This window comes from Astyanax mexicanus, chromosome 5 (assembly GCF_023375975.1).
Source record: "Astyanax mexicanus isolate ESR-SI-001 chromosome 5, AstMex3_surface, whole genome shotgun sequence".
Lineage (NCBI taxonomy): Eukaryota > Metazoa > Chordata > Actinopteri > Characiformes > Acestrorhamphidae > Astyanax > Astyanax mexicanus.
The window spans coordinates 33,045,555-33,069,725 of record NC_064412.1 but is presented as its reverse complement, the minus strand read 5'-3'; the positions used below and the strand labels follow the sequence as shown (position 1 = coordinate 33,069,725).

General features: G+C 38.1%; 1 protein-coding gene across 1 annotated transcript in view; it reads right to left on the bottom strand.

The window, feature by feature from the left end:
• Positions 1 to 24,171, bottom strand: part of LOC103032203 (voltage-dependent T-type calcium channel subunit alpha-1I) — a 269,335-nt gene that overhangs the window by 173,184 nt on the left and 71,980 nt on the right. Inside the window, exons 5-6 of the mRNA XM_049479328.1 lie at positions 5,314 to 5,659; positions 1,508 to 1,600 (exon numbers count right to left, since the gene is read on the bottom strand). Coding sequence (XP_049335285.1) covers positions 1,508 to 1,600; positions 5,314 to 5,659 — 439 coding nt within the window. The remainder of the gene's footprint in view (positions 1 to 1,507; positions 1,601 to 5,313; positions 5,660 to 24,171) is intronic.

Below are 24,171 nucleotides of genomic sequence, written 5' to 3'. Positions count from 1 at the left end.
TCACTCTGAAAAAGAGTGTCTAAAAATGCTTTATATGTAAATGTGAATTCTTATTTGTATTGCCTTTCAGTGTGTTTCAGTGTGTGTGTATACATATTACACCTTACATAACACAGGCTTGCAGGTGCCATGCCTTTGAGATCACTTATACACACGTTTGAGCACACCAACACACACTCTCAAACAGAGAGAGAGAGAGAGAAAGAGAGAAAGAGAGAGAGATAGAGAGAGCTGCTGGAAGCTCGCCTTAGCTAGGTGGACTCTGCCAGTTTCTCTCATGATTTAAATGCCCTGGCATCAAAATCCTACCTAATCTTCTACCCTGGCAACTACAAAGCTCCAAGGGCTCTCAGTCTCTCTCATGGTGTGTAAATGTGTGTAAGTGTGTGTATGATGTGTGTGTGTATTTGTGTGTGTGTGTGTGTGTCTGTGTGTGTGGAAGGTAATGCATTTTTTAACCATGTTAATATTCACCTCTCAGCAAATTGGAACAGAAAGAGAGTTTTCAATTTAAAAATATTCAGCCAAGAACAAAAAAAACGCCAGGTCTAAAATCAGAGACTGGAGCACCGGAGTGCCAGGATCTCCTAGTAGAACATGCAGAGTTGCTCTAAAGCAACAAAAAAGACCCAAAACTCAACAGGTGTTTATGTTTCAGGCAGATATAGCTCTGAAAAAAATAAATAAATAAGAGACCACTTAAAAACGAAGAGTTTCTTTGATTTGACCAAATTGAAAAAAAACATCTGGAATATAATCAAGAGGAAGATGGATGATCACAAGCCATCAAAGCAAGCTGAACTGCTTGAATTTTTGCACCAGGAGTAAAGGCAGAAAGTTATCCAAAAGCAGTGTGTAAGACTGGTGGAGGAGAACATGATGCCAAGATGCATGAAAAAAACTGTGATTAAAAACCACGGTTATTTCACCAAATACTGGTGTCTGAACCCTCAGTTTCAGAAACTGAAGTGAACCTCAGAAACTAGGTTTGGGTAGTGTACCTCTAGGTGAGAGATCTTTGAGAACCTTGTAGAGCTGCCTCTACAATCTACAAAGCAATTTAACACATTTTGCCCTTGGTGACAGACTTTGAGATAGTAGTTTTGACAAATTGCTAAATAAATTTTGACTTATTTGCCTTCCCATTGCCTAGAGTGCTATGAAATGTAGCCAAATCATTTTTACAACCAATCTAGGTTCTCTTTGGAATCTGAAAACAGTTGGGTTTGAGTAAAGTGGTCTCATGGTGAGAACTTCAATCCTGCCTTTGCTATGTAGCTACTCACTGCCGCAACTTCTCATTGGGTTACCTAGCGAGGCATCGAAGTTGACAGTTGGTCATCCCTAGTAGTGATGAGCGGAACATTAACAGCTCAGCAATATTTCTTTTCAGCAGGATAATGCTCACCCACGCACAGCAAGGGTTTCCCAGGTATCTCTGTACCAGACATCTCTGCAACGCTATACGAATGAAAGGCTGAAGCGTAGCCAAAGTAGCCCCACTTACTATGATAAGCAAGATGAAATAGATGAAGTTGTAGAAGGAGTGAGCGTCCATCACGTAGTACATGATCTCCACCCAGCCCTCCAGAGTTATGACCTGGACATACAGACACAAAAATACACTTATTGTACATTTTACCCAAATATGTAGGCACAAGAACTGAATGAATAATGTTCAAAAATTTATAGACACAACTTTTTATCAGTAATTTTCAAATATTCAGTCCCCTATAAAAGTATTGGAACAGTGAGGTCAATCCCTTTATTTCTACTGTAGACTGAAAACATTTGAAATTGATATTAAAAGATAAATATGAGACGAAATACCAACATTTCATTTACATCTAGATCTGATACACAGTTCAGAAGATATCACCTTCTGTCTGAACCCATCCATTTTTCTTTTGAGGAAAAGTATTGGAACATGTGACTGTCAGGTCGTAGTGCTTAATGTCTATGCTCAGTTTCAGATTTGGGTTTTATCTGTGCAGACTGTGCATTTATAGTTATAGAAAATTAACCAACATGAAAAGCAGAGAGCTGTCAATTGGTGAAAAAAACAAGCAACTGTGAAGCTGAGAGAAGATAGAAAATCAATCAGAACCATTGCACAAATGTTGCCTATAGCCAGAACAGCTGTTTGGAATGACCCGAAGAAGAAAGTCATAATAGTCGTAAAACACAGAATCAACCGGAGATCCGATTTAAACTTATAGTTACTTACACAATATAGCTAACACTAACCAGCTGGTGTAAACAAAACAGAAGCTGTAAGTTCTTTAGCTAGTCGACAACGTCGTCTCTGCTGTTTAGCTCTGTCTGTGGGTGGTCCCGAGCCGAGGTGGGCGAAGCCATGAACTCACAGGTTGACGTAGACACAGATGCTTTTCCTGATTGACGGTTTTTCTGAGTATTTTCTTTTATTAGCTACTGCAGACAATGGAGGTTGAGGAAGAGTTTCATATGCAGCATGTATATACAACTCAGAGAGACCTATGGTATTTTACAGAGAACAAGAAATGAAAAAGTGAATTTTAGTTTTGCTCACAAGAAAAATGGGTGGGTTCAGACAGAGGTAAATGGTGTATCAGATCCAGTTGTAAAAACCTGGAAATTGAAACTGATATGTTGTTTTTTTTTGTCTCATATTCATCTTTTCATGGGGACTGTATCCGTCAACATAAACCAAATATTGTGATCGGGATGTCAACAGCAGGGCAAATGTGTGTGGATACTTGGCAACCATATCATATGAAAATAAGTCAAGTAAACATAGCCCCTTATTTATTTCACTTTCAGAAATCATAATGAAATCATTATGCACTTGATGTGTTTCCAGGGCTTTGATCACAGAGCAAAAAGCTTCAAATTGGAGGCTGTGTCTGTGTCTAAATTGAAGCCTTCCTGCAGAGCGCTCCTGCGAGAGGCACTGTCAGCCTGTGTGCTCTGCAGACTGACATCCTCTAGTGCGAATCGTGCAAATATTTGCACTAGTTTTCTATGCAGCATTGCCCAGCTGCTCTCCAGTCATTCCTCTATTCATTAACAGTAGGAGATTAGTAGGCCTTTACTTACAACAGGAGGCCTTTTCTGAGCAGCCTGATGCTCAGCGTAAATCATTCGCTCAGTGCTCGGTGTGTAATTGTTTTGTAATTAACCGAACAACATTTAACATCTGCTGGCCACTTAAAAACAGAAGATACATGTTTTAAAACATGCTTTTAGACAAGACTCGCTTCCATTCAATGCCTTACTAGAACAAACCTTGATAACACTTCCTAAGAACCCTGTATTCATAATGTATTATAAATGCATTATATGACATGCATAATACCTTATATGGACTGAAATAAGCTTGTATAATAACTCATAAGTACTTACAGTGCCATCCATAACACATTATAAACTACAAGTATAAGGGTTTATAAAGAAAGGGCTCATAATGACTTATAATATCTGTTTTTATAAGAGCATTGTATAATGTAGTGTTGTAATGCACTATAACACAGATTTGGTATATTTTGGTATAATGCGTTATAATATGCAGCTATGATTTCTCAAATTAAGCTTTTATAAAATAAGTGCGTAACACATTATTAATACGTTTTTACACAAGGAGTGAGTATTAATAGTCCTTGAACTTTTTCATGTTTTGTCACCTTACAACCACAAACCTTAATATATTGTATTGAGATTATAAATGAGAGACCAGCACAAAGTAGCACATAATTGTGAAATGCAATGGAATGTTTTTATTATTATTATTATTTTAATCAAAAGAAAATCTGAAAAGTGTGATGTGGAAAAGTATTCAGCCTTCCTATATCAATACTTTGTAGAACCAAATTTCACTGCATTTACAACTGAAATTCTTTTCTGGAATTTCTTCACCAACTTTGACTGGGCCATTGTAAGACATGAATATTCTATGATCTAAACTATTTCACTGTAGCTCTGGCTGTATGTTTAGGGTCATTGTCTTGCTGGAAGGTGACTCGCAGTCTCCAGTCTTTTACAGCCTTCAACAGGTTTTCTCCCAGGATTGTATCCTGCATTTAGCTCCATCCATCTTCCCATCAATCCTGACCAGATTCCCTGTCCCTGCTGAAGAAAAGTATCTCCACAGCATGATGCTGCCACCACCATGTTCCATAGTGGGAATAGTGTCCTAAAGGTGATGAGCAGTGTTCCCTTCTTCCACATGTTTGCTGTGTCCCCTACATAGCTTTTGGCTGCAAACTACAAACTTAGGTTTTTCTTTCATCAATGGTTTTCTTCTTGCCTCTCTTCTATAAAGGCCACATTTGTGGAGTTAATGACTTATAGTTAGCCTATGAACAGATTGTCCCACCTGAGATGTGGATTTCTGCAGCTTCTCCAGAGTGATCATACGCCTCTTGGTTGCTTCTCTGACAAGTGGTCTCCTTGCCCGACCTGTCAGTTTGGGTGGACGGCCATGTCTTTTAAGGTTTACCGTTATAAAATAGTTATAAAATACTTTTTCTATTTTTGGATGGTGGATTAAATAGTGCTACTTAGGATGCTCAAAGCTTGGGATCAAATTTTATCTTTGACCTATTTGGCGAGTACTTTGCGTTGATCTATAAATTCAAATCTAAAAAAATATGTAAGTTTGTGGTTGTAAGGTGAGAAATTGGTAAAAATTCAAGTGGTATGAATATTCTTTGCAAGTCACTGTAATTTTAAACCTCAAATCAGAAAAGGTAAGGATTGCAGGTAATATAAATGCAATATATATGTATTATGTTTTGTCTGCTCAACTTAATTTCGTTTAGTAATATGAATTAATTTCTCCATTTTCTCCATCCCTGCAACGCATTCCAAGTTGTGACGGTATAGCTTTCCCTTTTTACAAAACTCACAAGTTATTTAACACTGAGGATACCAAGCGATGAAGGTTAAAAATATCTTGGGTTCAAACTGTCTGCATTTAAAGTAAAGTTAAAGATTTGTAAAAAATGTAATTTTTTTTTTTTATTGTTGCTGACAAACTGTGCCAAAATTTCTTGATGAACGGCCCAATAGAAACTCTTCAAAATTACATGAAATAAACTCTTTTTACATTGATCCCTATTGAAGGTTTTTCCTCTCTCCTGTAAAGTTGCTGTTTTGGAGATAAGTGTTTTTCATTGGACAGCGACCATATATACTCCATACAGTCCAGGCTTTTTCTGATTTGGGCTTCTAAAAGGAAGTTTCCATAATAAACAAGTATGTCAAAAATGCCATTTGATAAAAAAAAAAGTAAATTGTGACTTTAGTTTGACTTTCGAACTTTCACCTACACACCTGAAATATCACAATCCAGGCGTAGCCAATGTTGTCAAAGTTGATGGCACCTTTGTGTGGGTTTTTGTAGCCTGTGAGGCAGCGGGTATAGTAGCGGTTCCAGTTGACGCAGAGTCCCGGGACAGCGCCGGCGCTGGCGTTGAAAATGGGCTCGGCAGCCATACCCAGAGCCTGCCAGTGCAGAGCATCTTCCACATCCAGGCAGCAGTTCCGCCCTCCCTCCCTCCGCACCGGAATATCACTGCAGGACATGATCCCGTTATCCTGCGGCAGAGAGCAGATGAAGGGTCGCTCGTCTTCCTCGTCCGGAGAGTAGTACGGGGTAGGAAGGGCCATGCCGGAAGAGCTGAGAGAGAGAAAAATAGAGAAGAAAGAGTTAGAAAGAAAGAAACATTAAAATGTTTAAAACAGATTTAAAGATTCATCTAGAGATTTGTTGAAGTTTCTGGATGGTGTGGACATATGGCTTCTTCTTAGCATGATACAGCTTTAACCTGCACAGGAAGTGCTTCTGATCACATGCAGATAGATACATGTTGACAGTCAAACATTCATTTGCAATCTTCGCAAGAGAGGCAAGCAGCAGAGCAAAAACCCAACTTTTTCATCAGCAATAAACAAAATACAAAATAAAATAATATAGCTGATCCCTTAAATTACCTGCTTGTGCACCTTTACAGTGTAAATAAGTAATACCCAGTTTCCTTAAAGCCTCTTACCATTAAGAACATCCTAACGTGGAGAAAGAGTGCTCAGTATGAAGCACTCGTGATTAATTAAGAGAATTGGTACATCCCTTTTGTGTGTTTTGAGCTGTGCACAGCACACTTTTCCCATCATTATGATAGCGAAGACACACTCACAATGCTGTACAGTGCATGGTTGATGTCAGTGCCAGAACCAAGATCTAAATTCACAAATTCAAATGAAGTCTGATGTGAAGAAATTATGATCTGGTTTAATTTATTAATTAATTTATTAATTCATCATCCATCTATCCATCCAACCAATCCATCCATTAATCCATCCAACCAGCCAGCCAACTTACCAACCAACCAATTCATTCATCTATCCATTTATCCGTCTATCCATTCATCCATCCAACCAACCAACTAACCAACATTCCTCTATTCATCCATCCATTTATCCGTCTATCCATTCATACATCCAACAACCAACCAACATTCCTCTATTCATCCATCCATTCATCTAGTGCTGGGCGATATGGGAAAAATCATATATCAGGATATGGATTTTTTTTATATCACGATAACGATATATATCATGATATACCACATTTGAGTATGTTTTCAGCTATTCCTCGACAAATATGACCAAATAATATCATTGCTTACTTTTTTCCAACTTTATTTCAAAGTGACATTAAACCAAACTTTCACAAATGAGAATGACTAACTTTTAGTGCAGCAATATATATGTGTCAAATGAAAACAAATGATGTAGATGCAGTAGCTAAAGCAGCATCATGTCGCAAAACCTCATTATGAAGCGTTTTTTTTGTGAAGATTACTTTATTATCACTTATATAAACCGAGTTTATGCAAAGTGACCACACCAATACATTTCATCGTAGCCTACTTTATATATTTGCATGAATAATTGATGATAGAAGGTAAGTAGCAATATAGACACTTCTCTATCGTCCCCACGATATTTATCGTCATATCGCATAGCACTACATTCATCCATCCATCCATCCATCCATCCATCCATCCATCCATCCATCCATCCATCCAACCAACCAACTAACCAACCAACCAACCAAACAAAGTTAAGCCACTATGCCATGAATCTACACACACATCTTGGCAAAATGACAGAAGCTCAGTTCCTTTTACAGTCTGAGCATGTGGCTGACCAACCTGAAAAAAATCTAAAGTAGCATAGACGTTTGTTCAAGTCCACAAAGCACAGAAAGCTTGTTGCAGGCTCCTAAACACAGTTTGGAGTGATGAGTAGCAGACCCAGAACCCTTCAGGCTCTACTATAACTCTCATAACTCTATGTAACTGTATTTTTCAGCCAGCACAAGCATCAGTGATGATGTGTGTACATACACACTTCTGATAGCACGAGCCAAACACTCAGATGAAAGCCAAAGAGAAGATAGAGAAGCAGATCACGCTGGAACTGCAGAACCGAAGGGTATTTTTCATACAGGGTTTACTAGCATTGGCAGCGGTTATGTAAACCGTTGTTTGGATAGTTCACTCTTTTGTTCTTCTGAAACTATGCATGAAGAGCTCACTATATTACGGCGATGGTTGGACCGGTCAGTCTGTTTGTCTCTCCAGCAACACGGAGCAGCAAAACTTGACCAGCCGTGACCAATTATGGTGGGCCTATATATATCTATAAGAGCAGCAGCTTCTGCTGGTACCATGGCAGTATGCTCAAATATGGAGAAAATACAATCTCTTACTTTCTACTTTTACTCAGTTGGGACTACATACTTTTTAGAGACAATATTCTAGACCATCCTCTTCTGCATTGATGAATGGTTAATTTATGACCAAATCATGAGCTGCTAACCAGACCTTTATTTGGGTGATGAGCCATATTAGAGGTAGAATAGTGTGCAGTGATGGGAGTAACGGCGTTGATAATCTAACTAATTACTCTGACTGTAACTATAACGCCGTTACCATTTCCAACACCCTGGTTCTGCACTTTACTTTAGCTACTCAATTAACTTTTTTGTTTAACTTTGTGCATACAGACAAAGGCACAAGTGTGTGTGTGTGTGTGTGCATTGTGTGCAGTGTCGCAAAAAGGGGGTATGTAGCGTATGTGACGCATAGGGGCGCTGCACTAAAGGGGGCGCCAAATCGATGCCGGAAAAAAATTTTTAATCTGCATTTTCTGTAAGAGCTGTTCATGTATGATAATACACAGGGGCGTCGCCTTGCCTGGGCTTCCGGGGCTTTAGCCCCGAATAAATTTCCAGTAGCCCCGAATCATTTCGCTCAGCTCAGCTGTATTGTTAGTGAGGAGACAGGCCGCTGTGAATGGAAAATCTCTTGAAGCGAATCACGAAGCCAGTTCAAGAATAAAGTTCTGCCTTTCAGGAGAAACAGCCAATCAGCTTGCTGGTTTTGCGGAGTGCGGTGGGCTAGTAGGGAAGCCCCCGCCCCAGCACTCCCAACACCTTGCTGGGGAGGATTTTTGAGGATTTTTGAGGGTTTCAGCGTTGATGTTGAAACATATCTGGATATACGGCGATTTTTCTAAAAGAAAGCTAACTGAACTAACCATGTAAACTGTGATGAGATGTTTCTGATAGCTGATTAAAAAGACTCGTCTCTGAATCAAAACACACAGATCAAGGTTTGAGAATGTACCTGATCAGCCAATAGCCATTTCATTTTCAAATGAATACTGTGCTTTTATTAATTTAGGATTGCAGGATTGCTGTAAGCTATAATTAACGAAAATGTATTTAGCTTACCAGTTGGATAGAAGCTGGATATTGTGGATAGCCAGAATTTAGTACTATACTTTGTTTAAATGAGTTTCTTAACTCTGGTCTCTGCCTTACAATTGTATGTTTTCCACCGGATCCAACTGATCAGCTAATAAAGTAATATAATTACCTGGGCTGAGCGCTGGATGTTTACATACCGAGGCAACGCGGAGCGAGTAACACAAAAGTAACGCAATAGTTACTTTTACTGGTAACTAGTTACTTTTATAGTGGAGTAACTCAGTTAGTAACGCAGTTACTTTTTTGGAGAAGTAACTACTAACTATAACTAATTACTTTTACAATTACTTTTACTTTTAATAATTAATTTACAAAGTAACGTGCCCAACACTGGTAGTGTGATAAAGTGCAGCCCACATCAAGTAAGGTGCCATCTAGAGCACATAGTGTCATCAAAAGTGCACAATGTACAAGCCCAACAGTCAGTATTGTCAGTAGGATGCTGGTGATCTTTAGGCCCACAGGAGGCACTACATTAAGAAACATGCATGATTTTTTACTGGAAATAACTGCATGTGATGAAAGGCGCTTGCAGAAATCACTGTCTTTGAACACAATTCACCATGCAATCCACAAATGCAGGTTAAAGCTGTATCATATAAAGGAATTGGTCTTGCTCTCTCTGGGTGGGTAGGTGGCACTCTTTCCCTTCATCACTCCAAAGGGTGATTTCGATCAGCACAAGGCGTCTGTGAGCTGATGTATCGGAACGGAGTCGGAGCCGCTGCGCTTTCCTCCAGAAGTGTCGAACATAAGCATGTGTCAGAAAAAGGCATATGCTAGTCTTCACTGGTGGATATACAGCTGAGTAGCAGCTGAATGAGTGGGATATTTTGCCAGCCAAAATTGGGAAAAATATATGTATATAAATTAAGATTGGACCTAAATATTTTATGTGAATGGCTGGGCTATTTTTTTATTTTAACTTCTGTGGGCCACACTTGCCTTTTGTGATATCACGAAATCAGCTAATTCAAAATGGCTTCCGGGGCTTTAGCCCCGAATAAATTTCCAGTAGCCCCGAATCATTTCGCTCAGCTCAGCTGTATTGTTAGTGAGGAGACAGGCCGCTGTGAATGGAAAATCTCTTGAAGCGAATCACGAAGCCAGTTCAAGAATAAAGTTCTGCCTTTCAGGAGAAACAGCCAATCAGCTTGCTGGTTTTGCGGAGTGCGGTGGGCTAGTAGGGAAGCCCCCGCCCCAGCACTCCCAACACCTTGCTGGGGAGGATTTTTGAGGATTTTTGAGGGTTTCAGCGTTGATGTTGAAACATATCTGGATATACGGCGATTTTTCTAAAAGAAAGCTAACTGAACTAACCATGTAAACTGTGATGAGATGTTTCTGATAGCTGATTAAAAAGACTCGTCTCTGAATCAAAACACACAGATCAAGGTTTGAGAATGTACCTGATCAGCCAATAGCCATTTCATTTTCAAATGAATACTGTGCTTTTATTAATTTAGGATTGCAGGATTGCTGTAAGCTATAATTAACGAAAATGTATTTAGCTTACCAGTTGGATAGAAGCTGGATATTGTGGATAGCCAGAATTTAGTACTATACTTTGTTTAAATGAGTTTCTTAACTCTGGTCTCTGCCCTACAATTGTATGTTTTCCACCGGATCCAACTGATCAGCTAATAAAGTAATATAAATACCTGGGCTGAGCGCTGGATGTTTACATACCGAGGCAACGCGGAGCGAGTAACACAAAAGTAACGCAATAGTTACTTTTACTGGTAACTTTTTTTTTTACTAGTTACTTTTATAGTGGAGTAACTCAGTTAGTAACGCAGTTACTTTTTTGGAGAAGTAACTACTAACTACTAGTAACTACTAACTACTAACTATAACTAATTACTTTTACAATTACTTTTACTTTTAATAATTAATTTACAAAGTAACGTGCCCAACACTGGTAGTGTGATAAAGTGTACCCCACATCAAGTAAGGTGCCATCTAGAGCACATAGTGTCATCAAAAGTGCACAATGTACAAGCCCAACAGTCAGTATTGTCAGTAGGATGCTGGTGATCTTTAGGCCCACAGGAGGCACTACATTAAGAAACATGCATGATTTTTTACTGGAAATAACTGCATGTGATGAAAGGCGCTTGCAGAAATCACTGTCTTTGAACACAATTACCATGCAATCCACAAAAGCAGGTTAAAGCTGTATCATATAAAGGAATTGGTCTTGCTCTCTCTGGGTGGGTAGGTGGCACTCTTTCCCTTCATCACTCCAAAGGGTGATTTCGATCAGCACAAGGCGTCTGTGAGCTGATGTATCGGAACGGAGTCGGAGCCACTGCGCTTTCCTCCAGAAGTGTCGAACATAAGCATGTGTCAGAAGAGGCATATGCTAGTCTTCACTGGTGGATATACAGCTGAGTAGCAGCTGAATGAGTGGGATATTTTGCCAGGCAAAATTGGGAAAAATATATGTATATAAATTAAGATTGGACCTAAATATTTAATGTGAATGGCTGGGCTATTATTTTATTTTAACTTCTGTGGGCCACACTTGCCTTTTGTGATATCACGAAATCAGCTAATTCAAAATGGACTGTTTTTGCAACTCAGTTAAATTGTAAAGCATGGACCATGTGCAATTGTTGAGCAGTGTTTACCCATTATCTCAAAGATTCAGTTTAAAAAGCAAGAAAAAACACGATTTAAAAAAAAAATAAAGATGAATTTTTCAATGGTTAGCTCTAAATGTCCCCTCTAAACACTGGTTAACACTGCATTATGAATGTTACAATTTGTACCAATCACTCTGAAGCTTGGTAACCGCAGTAAATGATAATAATGCTCATTCAGATCCTCACTGCACTGTTTTTTAAACATTCTACCAGAGGCTGGAGTGTTTCGCTCATTAGCAGCTGTTGACATCAGCTTCAGCGGCTTAGCCCTGTCACCCCACACCAAACATCTGATCATCATCTTCCTTTAACAACCATCATCAGTCCTCACACCCGACAACCCAAACCCAAAATACAAATCTAATGAGGAGGAGTTCTGGGAGCAAAAGTCACTTTAGTTGCTGATGCCAGAAGATCCCACATTTCCACTAAAGTTTCAGGAGTTGCACTTCAGATTCTGGCCTCACGAAATTTCAAAGTGTTTGAGACTGTAGCTCCCGGGACTGTACATTCCCAGCAGTCATGCGCCATAATATCAGCATCTCATTTACATAAATTCATATTTTCCCATGCCCCAAAACCTAAAATATCTGCAGGAACAATTGCTTTCCCTCTTAAAAGAAATAACCCAGCAATGTTTATAACCTAGTTTCTTTTAGTTAACCTAGTTTTTAGGGCTTTGTGTGTTCTTACGTAATCATGTTAATACCGTATATAGAGCTCTGTATACTTAAAAATGAAGAGTTTCTTTGATTTCATCAAATTAAAAACCTCTGGAATATAATCAAGAGGAAGATGGATGATCACAAGCCATCAAACCAAGCTGAACTGCTTGAATTTCTGCACCAGGAGTAAAAGCATAAAGTTATCCAAAAGCAGTGTGTAAGACTCGTGGAGGAGAACATGCCAAGATGCATGAAAACTGTGATTAAAAAACATGGTTATTCAAATATTCAAAAAAATCAAATATTGATTTCTGAACTCTTAAAACTTTATGAATATGAACTTGTTTTCTTTGCATTATTTGAGGTCTGAAAGCTCTGCATATTTTTTGTTATTTCAGTCATTTCTCATTTTCTCATTAATGTGTTGTTAATGTGTTACAACTACTGATAACACTTCTTCCAAAATCCAAATAAAATATTGTCATTCAGAGCATTTATTTGCAGAAAATGAGAAATGGCCAAAATGTAAAAACATAATTTAGAAAATACTAATATTTTAACTCAGGAAGAGTTTAGAAAACAATATTGAGTGCAATAACCCTGATTTTTATTCTTTTCTTGGCTTGTCTTGGTTCTCCACCAGTCTTTCACACTGCTTTTGTGTGACCTTATGTCTTCTGACCACCCATCTTCCTAGTGTAGTTTGTAGAATAAAACAACAATGTTCATTTTGCTCAAACATATACCTATAAATAGCAAAATCAGAGAAACTGATCATTTTGAAGAGTTTTCTTATTTTTTAGGGGCTGTATATTTTAATACAATCTTTTAATTTGTGCTAGGTGTATTTAGGCAGATTAGGTCAATTTTGAAATTTTTGTCTTTTGCATCGTGAGGGTGGCTCAAAACGCTAATTTGTGGGTGTGTTTTGGACATAACCTAAAATAAACTAATCAGTGAGCCGGTTGTCATTCCCTTTAAGTGCCAGGTATGCTCTGACTTTGGTGTGTGTTGATATTTTAACGGCGCAGCGCTTTTATGCAACTCAGCAGAGGACTGTACTGAACTGTACATTCACGCTGTGAAAGTGTGCCAGCAGGTACAGAAACAGCAATGTTATTTTTTTCTTTATTCTGTTTATTTTTTAAGTAAAAACGGTATTTTACTGTTGTCAGAGTTATAATCAGTCAGTGACGCACCTGTATTTCCCACCACCAAGATAGAAACATGCCAGGAATGAACTTGAACACACATAATGCCCAGTCCACCATTCCCATCAGTATAGATATACAGTATAGTCCAAAACTCTGACGCTATTTTAACAGCCAGGGAAAATGAGTGAATGAAGTTTATGATCTCTATAAAGCTGAAGCAGCAAGATGCAAAGCGACCTCACTCTCACATGACTGATTTGACAGCATGAAAGCGTTGGGGACTCAACACCCGTCCAACAGGTGACACGCTTGCCTACATAATTGCAGTGAACTTTACAATGATTCGAAACAAAGTAAGCACATTGCCCTTATTACTGAGAAAAGGCTTCCCTCTGTATCCGGAGTGTAATAGAGACCTTTCCAGTGACACTGACATTTCCAGCCTTCACGCCACCATCGGGTAATAAGAGCCAGCCGTTAGCTCATCACTACACTGTACTCACGTCCTTACATCTCTCTCTCTCTCTCTCTCTCTCTCTCTCTCTCTCTCCTCTATCCATCATTTTACACTCACACCAACACACAGACACACATCTCCATCTTCATCACCATTACACACGACACATCAAGGTCATGGCCATGATTTTCCCATCAGTCCCTGTTCCCCTGCCACACTCACATAGAGAAAAAGAGAGAGAGAGAGAGAGAGACCACCTCATCCCCAACTCCCCAATTCATCTACCCCGAATTATTAGATGGAGCACCATCATTCCAGAGAACACAGTTCCACTGCTCCACAGCTCCATGTTATATATATATATATATATTTTTTTTAGCCTTTTAAACTCCAAGCCAATTTGACCATTTTTTGCCTGAAACTACATTTTTAAGGCTTTTCACTCTAATATTAAATAATTTAGAGGCAATTTTATGAATTAATATTACTTTAAAAAGCCTTTACAAAATTAATTGAAACACTTAAAATTATTCAATTGAACATGTAAGACAACTATCAGTCACGCATTCCACAAATCTGGTCTTTATGAAAGAATGGAAAGAGGAAAACCATTGTCAAAATATGGTAAAAAAATTAACATTTTTAGGCGCTTTTCAAATTTTCTATATTTTTTTTTCAGATCCATAACATGAAATATTTATATGGATGAAGTGTTTTTTGCAGCTCTATATTTTGCTATTTTGCGGTGTTTAGAATTATCATGTACAATTATTAACTGCTCCCTTTCACCGGTTAGATATTATAGTGATCTGAACCTGGGATATTCTTTTTATTTCTCCAAAGGACTGGAAACTTTATAAGAATAAAGTTCTGTTTTTAAAGCTGCGGTAAAAACTCTAAGCACTCTTTTTCAGGAACTGTACATCCTACAGAGGGTTAGACGGTTTGAATGATGTATAACATGTCGGCATTGGATCAAATATGGATGTACAAAAAACTTACGTTAGTATGGAAATTAAAAATAATATTTTTAATAAATATATTTCACCCTAAATGTTTTTTTTTTTTTTTTTTTTCTGAAAGGAAATACTGCTAAATAGATAACTGAAAAGCAGAGATTCTAAGATTTAAAATGGCTTTTTGGATGTTTATATTGAGCCTATAATTATTCATAAACACAGCCAGATATTAATTATGACATATTTCTGGTCAGCCGGCAGGCCAGGGCGTGTTAAACTGCTATCCCAATATTTTGACATACTAAGTCATTATTTTGAGAAAGTAAGTCATTCTTTCGAGATACTTTCTCATTATTTTGAGATAGCAAGTCATTACTTTGAGATACTAAGTCATTATTTTGAGATCCAAAAATGGAAAAAGTATTCCACAATTGAAAGCCTACCAAGACATGCCCATTCACCCAAACTGTCAGATCGAGCAAGGAGAGTACTGGTCAGAGAAGCAACCAAGAGGCCCATGGTCACTCTGGAGGAGCTGCAGAAATCCACAACTCAGGTTAGAAAATCTGTTCACAAGACAACTATCAGTCACGCATTCCACAAATCTGGTCTTTATGAAAGAATGGCAAGAGAAAAACCATTGTTGAAAGAAAGACAAAACATGTGGAAGAAGGTGCTGTGGTTATATCCAAATCCATGGTGGTGGCAGCATCATGCTGTGACAATGCCTTTCTTCAGCAGGGACAGGGAAGCTGATTAGAGATAATGAAAATAAGATAAAGATAAATAGATTACAACCCTAAAAGAAAAAACTGTGTTGGATGCTGCAAAAGACTTGAGACCGGGAAGGAGCTTCACCTTCCAACAAGACAATGACCCTAAACATACAGCCAGAGCTACAGAGGAATGGTTTAGATCAGGGGTATTTAATTAGAATTCAGTTTGGTCCAGTTAGAGAAAATTTAATCAGGCTAAGATCCGGACCGTCGCCAATGTTAACTTGTGTTATAATTCCGTGTTTTATTCTGTTTACTGAAGAAGCCTATAGTAGTTCTGTCAGTGTTTTATCAACAACTGAAAGACAAAACAAATTACACATGCTAGTATATTTTAACAATATTTATTGTTTTAAATAGGACTGTCACAATAATTACATTATCAACCTATCATAAAATAAATGGAAACACCCTCAATAATTCCCCTGGGGGTTGCTGTAGTTCTGAGGTAGGGTTGTTTTGGGAGCAAAGAGAGTGCGCCTTCGAGAGGAGTTCTGATCAGGTGGAGTAAAGTGGAATATTTTGCACTCTTGTCTCGATTGTTTCTCTTTAATTCCTCCAAGTAACACCGTGAGGTTATGTTACTGTTAGTATGTTTTATAACTGTAGTATTTTAACGTTTTTTTCTGGTGCGCACCATCTGTATTAGCTTTTCTCGCTTTATTCTCCCACTTCTCACCGCCTGTTTCGCCTGTGTGGCTCCGCGCGCTCGCACCTGCACAGATCTGATTGGCAGAGGAGAGTTTGGTGATCAGTAAGTTTAATGCGCTGTAAAGCACGTAAACCATAAATACAATAAACGTTCCGCCGCTTTAAATAAACACTGTCAGAATTAAATCCTTTTCAGTAGTTTATCGGTTTGAGTCCGGATTGGACAACGTCTGGGTCCAGACACGGACCGCGGTCCGCCTATTAGTGACCCCTGGTTTAGATAAATGAATATTCATGTGATAGAATGGACCAATCCAAAGTCCAAAGTGGCAAAACATGAAAATTGCTGTTCACAATACTTTTCAGATTTTTATTTGATTAAAACTTTGAAAAAACATGTATCATTTTTGATATGTGCTAGTTTGTGTTGGTCCATCACTTAAAATCTTTTGCAAGCCACTGTATTTACACATATAATTTACATATGCTTGTATTGGCTTACGTAAATAATATTATTATAAGAAAATTATATAATAAAATGCTTCTCCACTTACAAACACAGACGCTATATTTTATTTATGATAAGCTAGAGATAACCCATACACATTACACTACACACTACTGATTACTGTGACTTCAAAGGGCTAGTAATGTGTTTAATGCTCTGTTTGTATCAGAACTGATAAGAATTTATACACAGAACTGATAAAAAGGCCAAAGCGCACAGATCAAAGCAAAGAGACGATGATACATATAAACAGATCATGCCAGAACTTTAAGGAGAGTAAAAAACACAACCAAGGAAGATCTGGAACCAAACGCTTTTAGTCACGCAGGGTTAACTCCACTCGGCCGTGTAAAGCGAGATGTTTCAGATACTTCCTACGTGACCATGCAGTAAATTACAGCTAGTGATCACGACTCATTGCAGTAAGATACTCATCCAAGATGCAGCTCTTCCCTGCTTTATTACATCCTAAGGCTTGTTTAGAAACTGCATTGATAGAAAACAATACAAACTTTCTGAATCGCTCTGAAATGAAATAAGTGAGGAGTGGAAGTCGGAAGTAGAATCCGTAGATCTTTTTATGAGTTAACCAATGATCTAAGTTTCATGTGTCAAACAAAAGGCTCAAGGGTTAAATATCGTCAGGACCACAAAATGATTTTGGTATTGTATTAATAAGGGATGTATAAGATTTTCCAATTTCAACAACTCCTTCTTGGTGTTTTATTTCTTTTTTTTTTACTGATTGTATGTTATTCACTGTTAACCCTTCGAATACCTTGAAGGCTGTTTTGGTGTGTTTTTTCTTCGTTTTTGTTTTCAGTTCCTCTTTCAGGTCTTATAACACAGTAATTATATCAGACAGACACATGCCCTGAACTCTTTTACTCCAGAAGACATACGGCTGCTCAAAAACGTAATCAGAATTGTTTTTTTTTTTTGTTTGTTTGTTTGTTTTTTTTACATATTTTTGAATGTATAGACTTTAAATATATTCACACATAAGATATATTTTCAAAAATGGTTAGACTAGAGTGTTTATGAGATAAAAGCATAAGAATATTGACAATTACTTTGACAAAATACATGGAGAGCATCAGGAGGAGTTATTTTTCTTGCTAATCACACCTCTAGGATACATGTAGATACTAAACACCTGACACTCACAGCAGACTATACCTTTCAGTATTTAGATCAGGACTGTCAGGTTGGACCCAGGCAGGGAGACGAGGAAAGCGGACGCGAGAGCAGGTAAGGGCGAAACGAATAATTTAATAAATAAATAACAAAGATAAACAAAGAGACAAGTAAACACGTAACAACGAAATAAACCAAAACAAACAAGAGATAATAATAATAATAAACAAAGAGGGAGGCTAATAAACGAAGAACTTAACAGAACTAAGAACATAAACAAGGAATAAACAAGAAACTAGAAACTAACAGGAATAACCGAGGATAAAACAAAACTAAACAGGGCAGGGATACATACAAGGAAAACAACAAGAATCTAAACTAGACAAGAATAAATAAACTAAACAGGGCAAGGAGAAAACAAAGGAAAATAACAGGGAACTAGAAATAAACAGATAAACACAAAACAGGGAACTAAAGGGAACAAGAAATAAACAAGAAGATATAAACAAGGAACTAGGGTTAGGGCTGTAATCACAAAGAGACACAGAGAGACAAACAACAGAGGAAGGCGCAAAGACCGAAAAAGACAAAGTGGCACAGGGGATCTATTTATATGAACAGGAAACACACTAGAAGTGGAAACACCTGGGGAGGGGGCGGAGCTACAAATGAGACACGTGGTGGAAAAACTTGGAGTCATTTACTGATATTATTTGGTTTTGAAACATCATATAAATATGTTTGAAGCACTAAAGGTAAATAATATTGGTTAGGGAAGGAGATCTCACATTTTTTAGGTGTTTTTCTCAATGGGTTTCTTGCAGATGCTTTACCGCATTGAGATGCTATCACTATTTTTAGAAAGAGTAAGTTCCGCCCTTTTTAACCATATATGGATTATGTTGATGTGTGAAGAGATTCCTGAGTAATTAAGCTGAGAACACAAGGTGCGATTTTGGATGGAAAGCAAGCTACGCTAACCTTACCACAGTCCAGCTGACTAGCTAACCAACACCACCTAGCAAACAGGCAGAAATGCTCACAAATGCGCAGCTTTCACACAAAGACGACTTCGCGGCGCAGGAGAGGAGAGTTTCAGCGTTATTATACAGTCCTAACGTTTACTAACCTCCTTAATACCCAATTTTGATTTCATGCTAACCCATAAACCATACACCGTTTTGTAGCTACAGTTCTGTTACAGTTCTCTTCTTTTGGAACTACTTTTTGGCGGAAGGCACAGTCCACATTAAAACATATTCATTATATTCATTATTATATTCATAAACATTAATATTGTGTTTAAACCTTGCCTAACAATTACCCTAACTACAGTTAATCCTAATCATTTAATTCATTGAAATAACTAAGCTTTTTCTTTTTAAATAAATAGAAATACTATCAAATAGCCTAATAAATATCAATCAATCAATTTGTTTATATTGCATGTTATTGTTTCTGGAGTTTTCCTGGCACGACTGTGTTTACTTGTGTAACTGTGTGCTGTGTCAGCCAGGAAAAGCATTAAGTGTGTGCTGTGTGTCACTTTAAATCTGCACTTCAAAAGATGACGGCAAGGTTTTACACCTCATCATACAGGCCCAAACATAGAGTTACATGTTTTAAGGTGGAATGGGCTTGTCTAAGGCATAAAGAACTGTCCCAACTAATCTCAGCCAATGGAAGACTAAACGCATCACAGATAGAAGTGCAGTCTTCCTCTGAAAAGAGAAAAAAAAATGATTTCTGAATGCTTTATTGCATTCAGTCAAGAGATTACAGTAATGTCACAAATTCAATTTCTCACATCCCATCTCCTGTCTGATTGCTACTCCCTATACACAGACAGGAAAAAGATAATTCCAGCAAAAAAGACCACGATTTCACTGCGATTTCCATAACTTTGTTCCAGACCGAACACCAGACGCAAGCAAGCTACAGAAATGACTGATCACCAGAGCAACAAGACCAGCAACATAAACAACAGCAGCGTCTTTAGGAGAAAACCAATTTCAGTGAATTTCCACCATGTTAAAACTTTATAATGCGCTGGCAGGCATGAAGAACACAAAGACAGGAATGAAGAAAAGGAAACAGGTTTAAACTTGTATTAAAGTGGAAATATTATTAAAAAAACTAACTTTTTGTGAGTTTGTGAGTAAGTTTTATTTTGGCTCGGGTCTTGACTGCCCCTATAAAAATGTGGGGGAAAAAAATAAATAAATAAATACATCTGCCGATTTTCTGAAACTCAGTCGAAAGAGTTTGGTGTCAGGAATCATATGCTTCGATCCGCCGTTTGCATGCCTCCCTTATTGTGATGTCACAATAAGAAAATGCGTGCGCAGGCACCACCCCTCACCCATCAACCCCCACCAGAGTATCACCCACTACATCAGTTGACGGACCGGCATTTTGGTCTTTTGGGTTGAAAACCTCAAACAGTACACAGCAGGATTAGCCAGCGGACTTTGTCTGATAGAGGGATCTATACCTACTGTTTGTGGCAAGTCAGCGAATAGAGGAGCTCAGCTATTCCACTAGAGGTGCTGCCAGGTAAGCCACTAAAACCATCGGCTATTCCGCTTCGAACACCACCTAGGTGAGTCTCTAACACTGTTGCGATTTAGCAGCAATAAGCTAACAATAAGGTGTGGTAAAAAACTTTGTAAACATGGGGTGTGTGGTCAGCAACAGTCAGCAAAAGTGACAGAGCCCTTAAACGGCTCATTCTGCAAGGGTCTGAAACTGGCAAGAATAGAGCTGGTGAGATCTCCTGGTTGCCAAATGAATCACCAATCAAGCATTTGTATGAAAAGCAGGGAAACCAGCTTTGGCAACCCACTCTATGAGTGTGCATGATCTACAGATCCAGCAAAATATAGGGGCCAAATCGTATATAAGCCTTCTTTCAATTGTACAGTTTCCCCCAATTAACTTGTCATTTCAGTCTAATATAATGTATAATATAAAATAAGAGACCACTTAAAAAATTATAAGTTTCTCTAATTGAATATACCTCTGAATACCTCTGGAATATAATCAAGAGGAAGATGGGTGATCACAAGCCATCAAACCAAACTGAACTGCTTGAATTTTCCACCAGGAGTAAAGGCATAAAGTTTTCCAAAAGCAGTGTGTAAGACTGGTGGAGGAAAACATGCCAAGATGCATGAAAACTGTGATTGAAAAACAGGGTTATTCCACCAAATATTGATTTCTGAACTCTTAAATCTTTATGAATATGAACTTGTTTTCTTTGCATTATTTGAGGTCTAAAAGCTCTGCATTGTTTTATTATTATTATTATTATTATTATTATTATTATTATTATTTTGTTATTTCTTATTTTAGCAAATATATGCTCTAAGTGACAATATTTTTATTTGGAATTTATTTTAAATTCACACGTATAAAGTTCCATTCTATTATAACTACTCCTTCTTGGTGAGGTGACAAAACGTTGAGTGCAAATAGCGTACAAATAGATACTTCATGCACTAAAGTCTTCAGACTCCCTGCTAGGCTTTCACGAACAGCCAGACACCACCACAACATCTCCTTCCCCAACAAATATGAGCTCTCTAAGGTCTAATTACCCTGGGAAATACCAGCTTGGGTCCCTACCCTGGAGTGACAGTCTCAGAGTCAATGAATTGCTGCACAGACAAAAGAAACAACAATTACTCCCTGGTGTACCCAACCCTCCCTACTGTCCCCTATATCCTCCCCTAACTGCTAACAGCATGCCTGTGCTTTATGAAGAAGAAGAAGAAGAAGTTGGAGGAGAAGAAGAAGAAGAAGAAGAAGATGAAGAAGATGACGAAGAATGTTGACCTCAAGTCAAATTATTTTTTTTAAGTAAACACAACCTCACATTACATCAACAAATGTGTTCACATTAGCTTTTTTCAAACCCAGGTGTGCTTGCCTTGCAGGGCTGTTTCCATTGATCAAGTGTGAAAGCTGTTTTTAAGCCTAGAAGCAATCCCTATCACTAGTTAAAATTCCCTTCAAGGGAAGCCTAATTTGGTCCATTACAGGTGTAGAAGCTATCTGCTCCCGGTGCTGCACATGGGGTTGCGTGAGTGGTTCATTTTTGTTTTATTTGACTGCTTTAAATTATCACATTATTTCTTTTGAGGGTATTGTAGTAAGCTCAGCTTTGTGGAGTGAGTGCGGGTCCTGACAGCAAAATTGTAAATGGTCATTTCATGCTGGCCTGAGAACTGAGATAAACCTTTTTTTCTGTTTTTAGTTCACTTGTTTTTTCTTAATAAACCCTGACAGTTTACTTATATTATTATTATTGTACTATTTCCAGATATTGATTGGACCTGAAGAGTTTAATGGCCAAAATAAAAGAGAACAATTAGGGTGTTCTAAAACCTTTGACCATTAGTGTGTATTGTCGCTGTCCAATGAAAAACACTTATCTCCAAAACTTTACAGGAGAGAGAAAAAACCTTGTAAACTTTCAATGGAAGTAAATGTAAAAAGAGTTTATTTCAGGTAATTTTAAAGAGTTTCTATTGGTCTGTTCATCAGGAAATTTTGGCACAGTGTAAGGAAAAGTTTGTCTGTTCAAATTATGTAGTAAACTAAAAATCGACAAAAATGGAGAATAAAATGTTTAGGTTTTTTTTTTTCAGCAACGACATGTACAGTATATATAATGTGTCTCTCCTCCAAACAAGCCCATAAGCAGCTCTGGATGTGGACTTATTTATTTGGGACAAGTGTTAAAATGCCATTAAAGTCAACAGAAACTAAAAGAGGTAATGCAATTTTTTATTTAGGTTTGATAAATCAATAAAACCATGAATAAAGTAAAATAGTAGTTTATACACCAATTCTGTAAAGTTATCCTGCTGGACTTCAGTTGACTCATTAAGACTGTTAAAGCAGGTCAAAAATTGTAATTAGCAGCTGTCAGCTGAGAATTTTACCCATGTGCTAAGACCCAAATCCAATGGCTCCTCTCATGAGATGGGTGAGGGTCTGGAAACTAATCTCATAGCTACAAAGCAAAACAACTAAATAAAAAATAATAATCAAAATAATACAAATAGTAATTTCTGTCTTTACTATCTAACATGTCATTAAAAATAGCCTTTGAGGGGAAAACAAGACAAGAAAACATCACAACAAGAAAACGTCTAACACAAGCAAGGTCTATAAAGATGAGCGAGTTCTGACCTCAACCCCTTTGGGATTAATTATCTAAGTACTCACACCTGTAGTTTCATTTCTCTGCTCCAAATCAGTTGGTGAGTTTGTTTTTACTTGGAGCGTTTTCTCCCTCTGTTTGGTTTGTTTTCACACAGAAGGTAAATGTAGCGAGAAGATTCTGTGTTCCAGCGTGTATATCTGTGCAGTGTGAAGCTGCTTTAGCACAGAATGCTGAAAACTTGCCTTTGTGCTTTCAATCACAGTGTTTTTAATAGGACCTGCAGCTCAGATATCCTATGAGCAGTGAATACTGAACATGTGGCATTCATATGGTGTGTAAACAGCATGGAGCAGCAGCAGAGACAGCGTCTGTTTATAGCTGTGGTAAATAATTAGCGTTATTTGTCTAATATATCAGATTAAACAAATAAAAGGAGTTTATTTAATAGCTGGGTTAGATCGAGACCAGTAGATCATGTTCTCACCAGAAGCAAACCGCTCCAGAGTTTGTTTGGAAACGGTTCAAGACCACCTCTGCTTCAGAACTAAGGGGCATTTTCACAGCAGCACTATTTGGTCCGGTTAAAACGAACTCTGGTCCCTTTGTAACTTTAATGCAGTTCGATTGAGCAGGTGTGAAAACAGTAATCGCACTCGTGCAGATCAAAAGAACCGGACCAAGACCACCTAGAGGAGGTGGTCCCAAACAAACTCTGGAGCGCTTCGCTTGTGGTGAGAACGGTCTGTGCTGCGTTCACTGCTCGCAGCCGCGTGACTTTTTTCATATATTTATATTTACTTCAACCCCAGACAGCTCTGACCAATCAGAGGACACAGTCTGCTCGCGTGGTTTATTGGTGCGCATTTTGGTGCGTTTTAGGTTTATGCCTGCGTGAAACCAAACCAAACAAAGGGAGAAAACGCTCCAAGTAAAAGACAAATACATTTCTGGAAGAATAGTGAAAAACTCTATCATTAAAAAACAAAGTAAGATGTTGGTTTTCAGTTATAAAACATACAAATTTAAGAAGACCGACAAAATTCCAAATCCCTCTGTCCCCGACTTTCAGAAATCACAGAAACAGAACTGCTCTTGGACCGAAATTTCCCTTTCAATTACTTAAACAAGCGGTACTGTTGTATCCTCATCATTTGTCTCAGCTGGGGCTGGGGGTGGGGGAGGGGCTTTCCGTGCAAAGATCAGACCGTAGATTAGATGCGCTGAT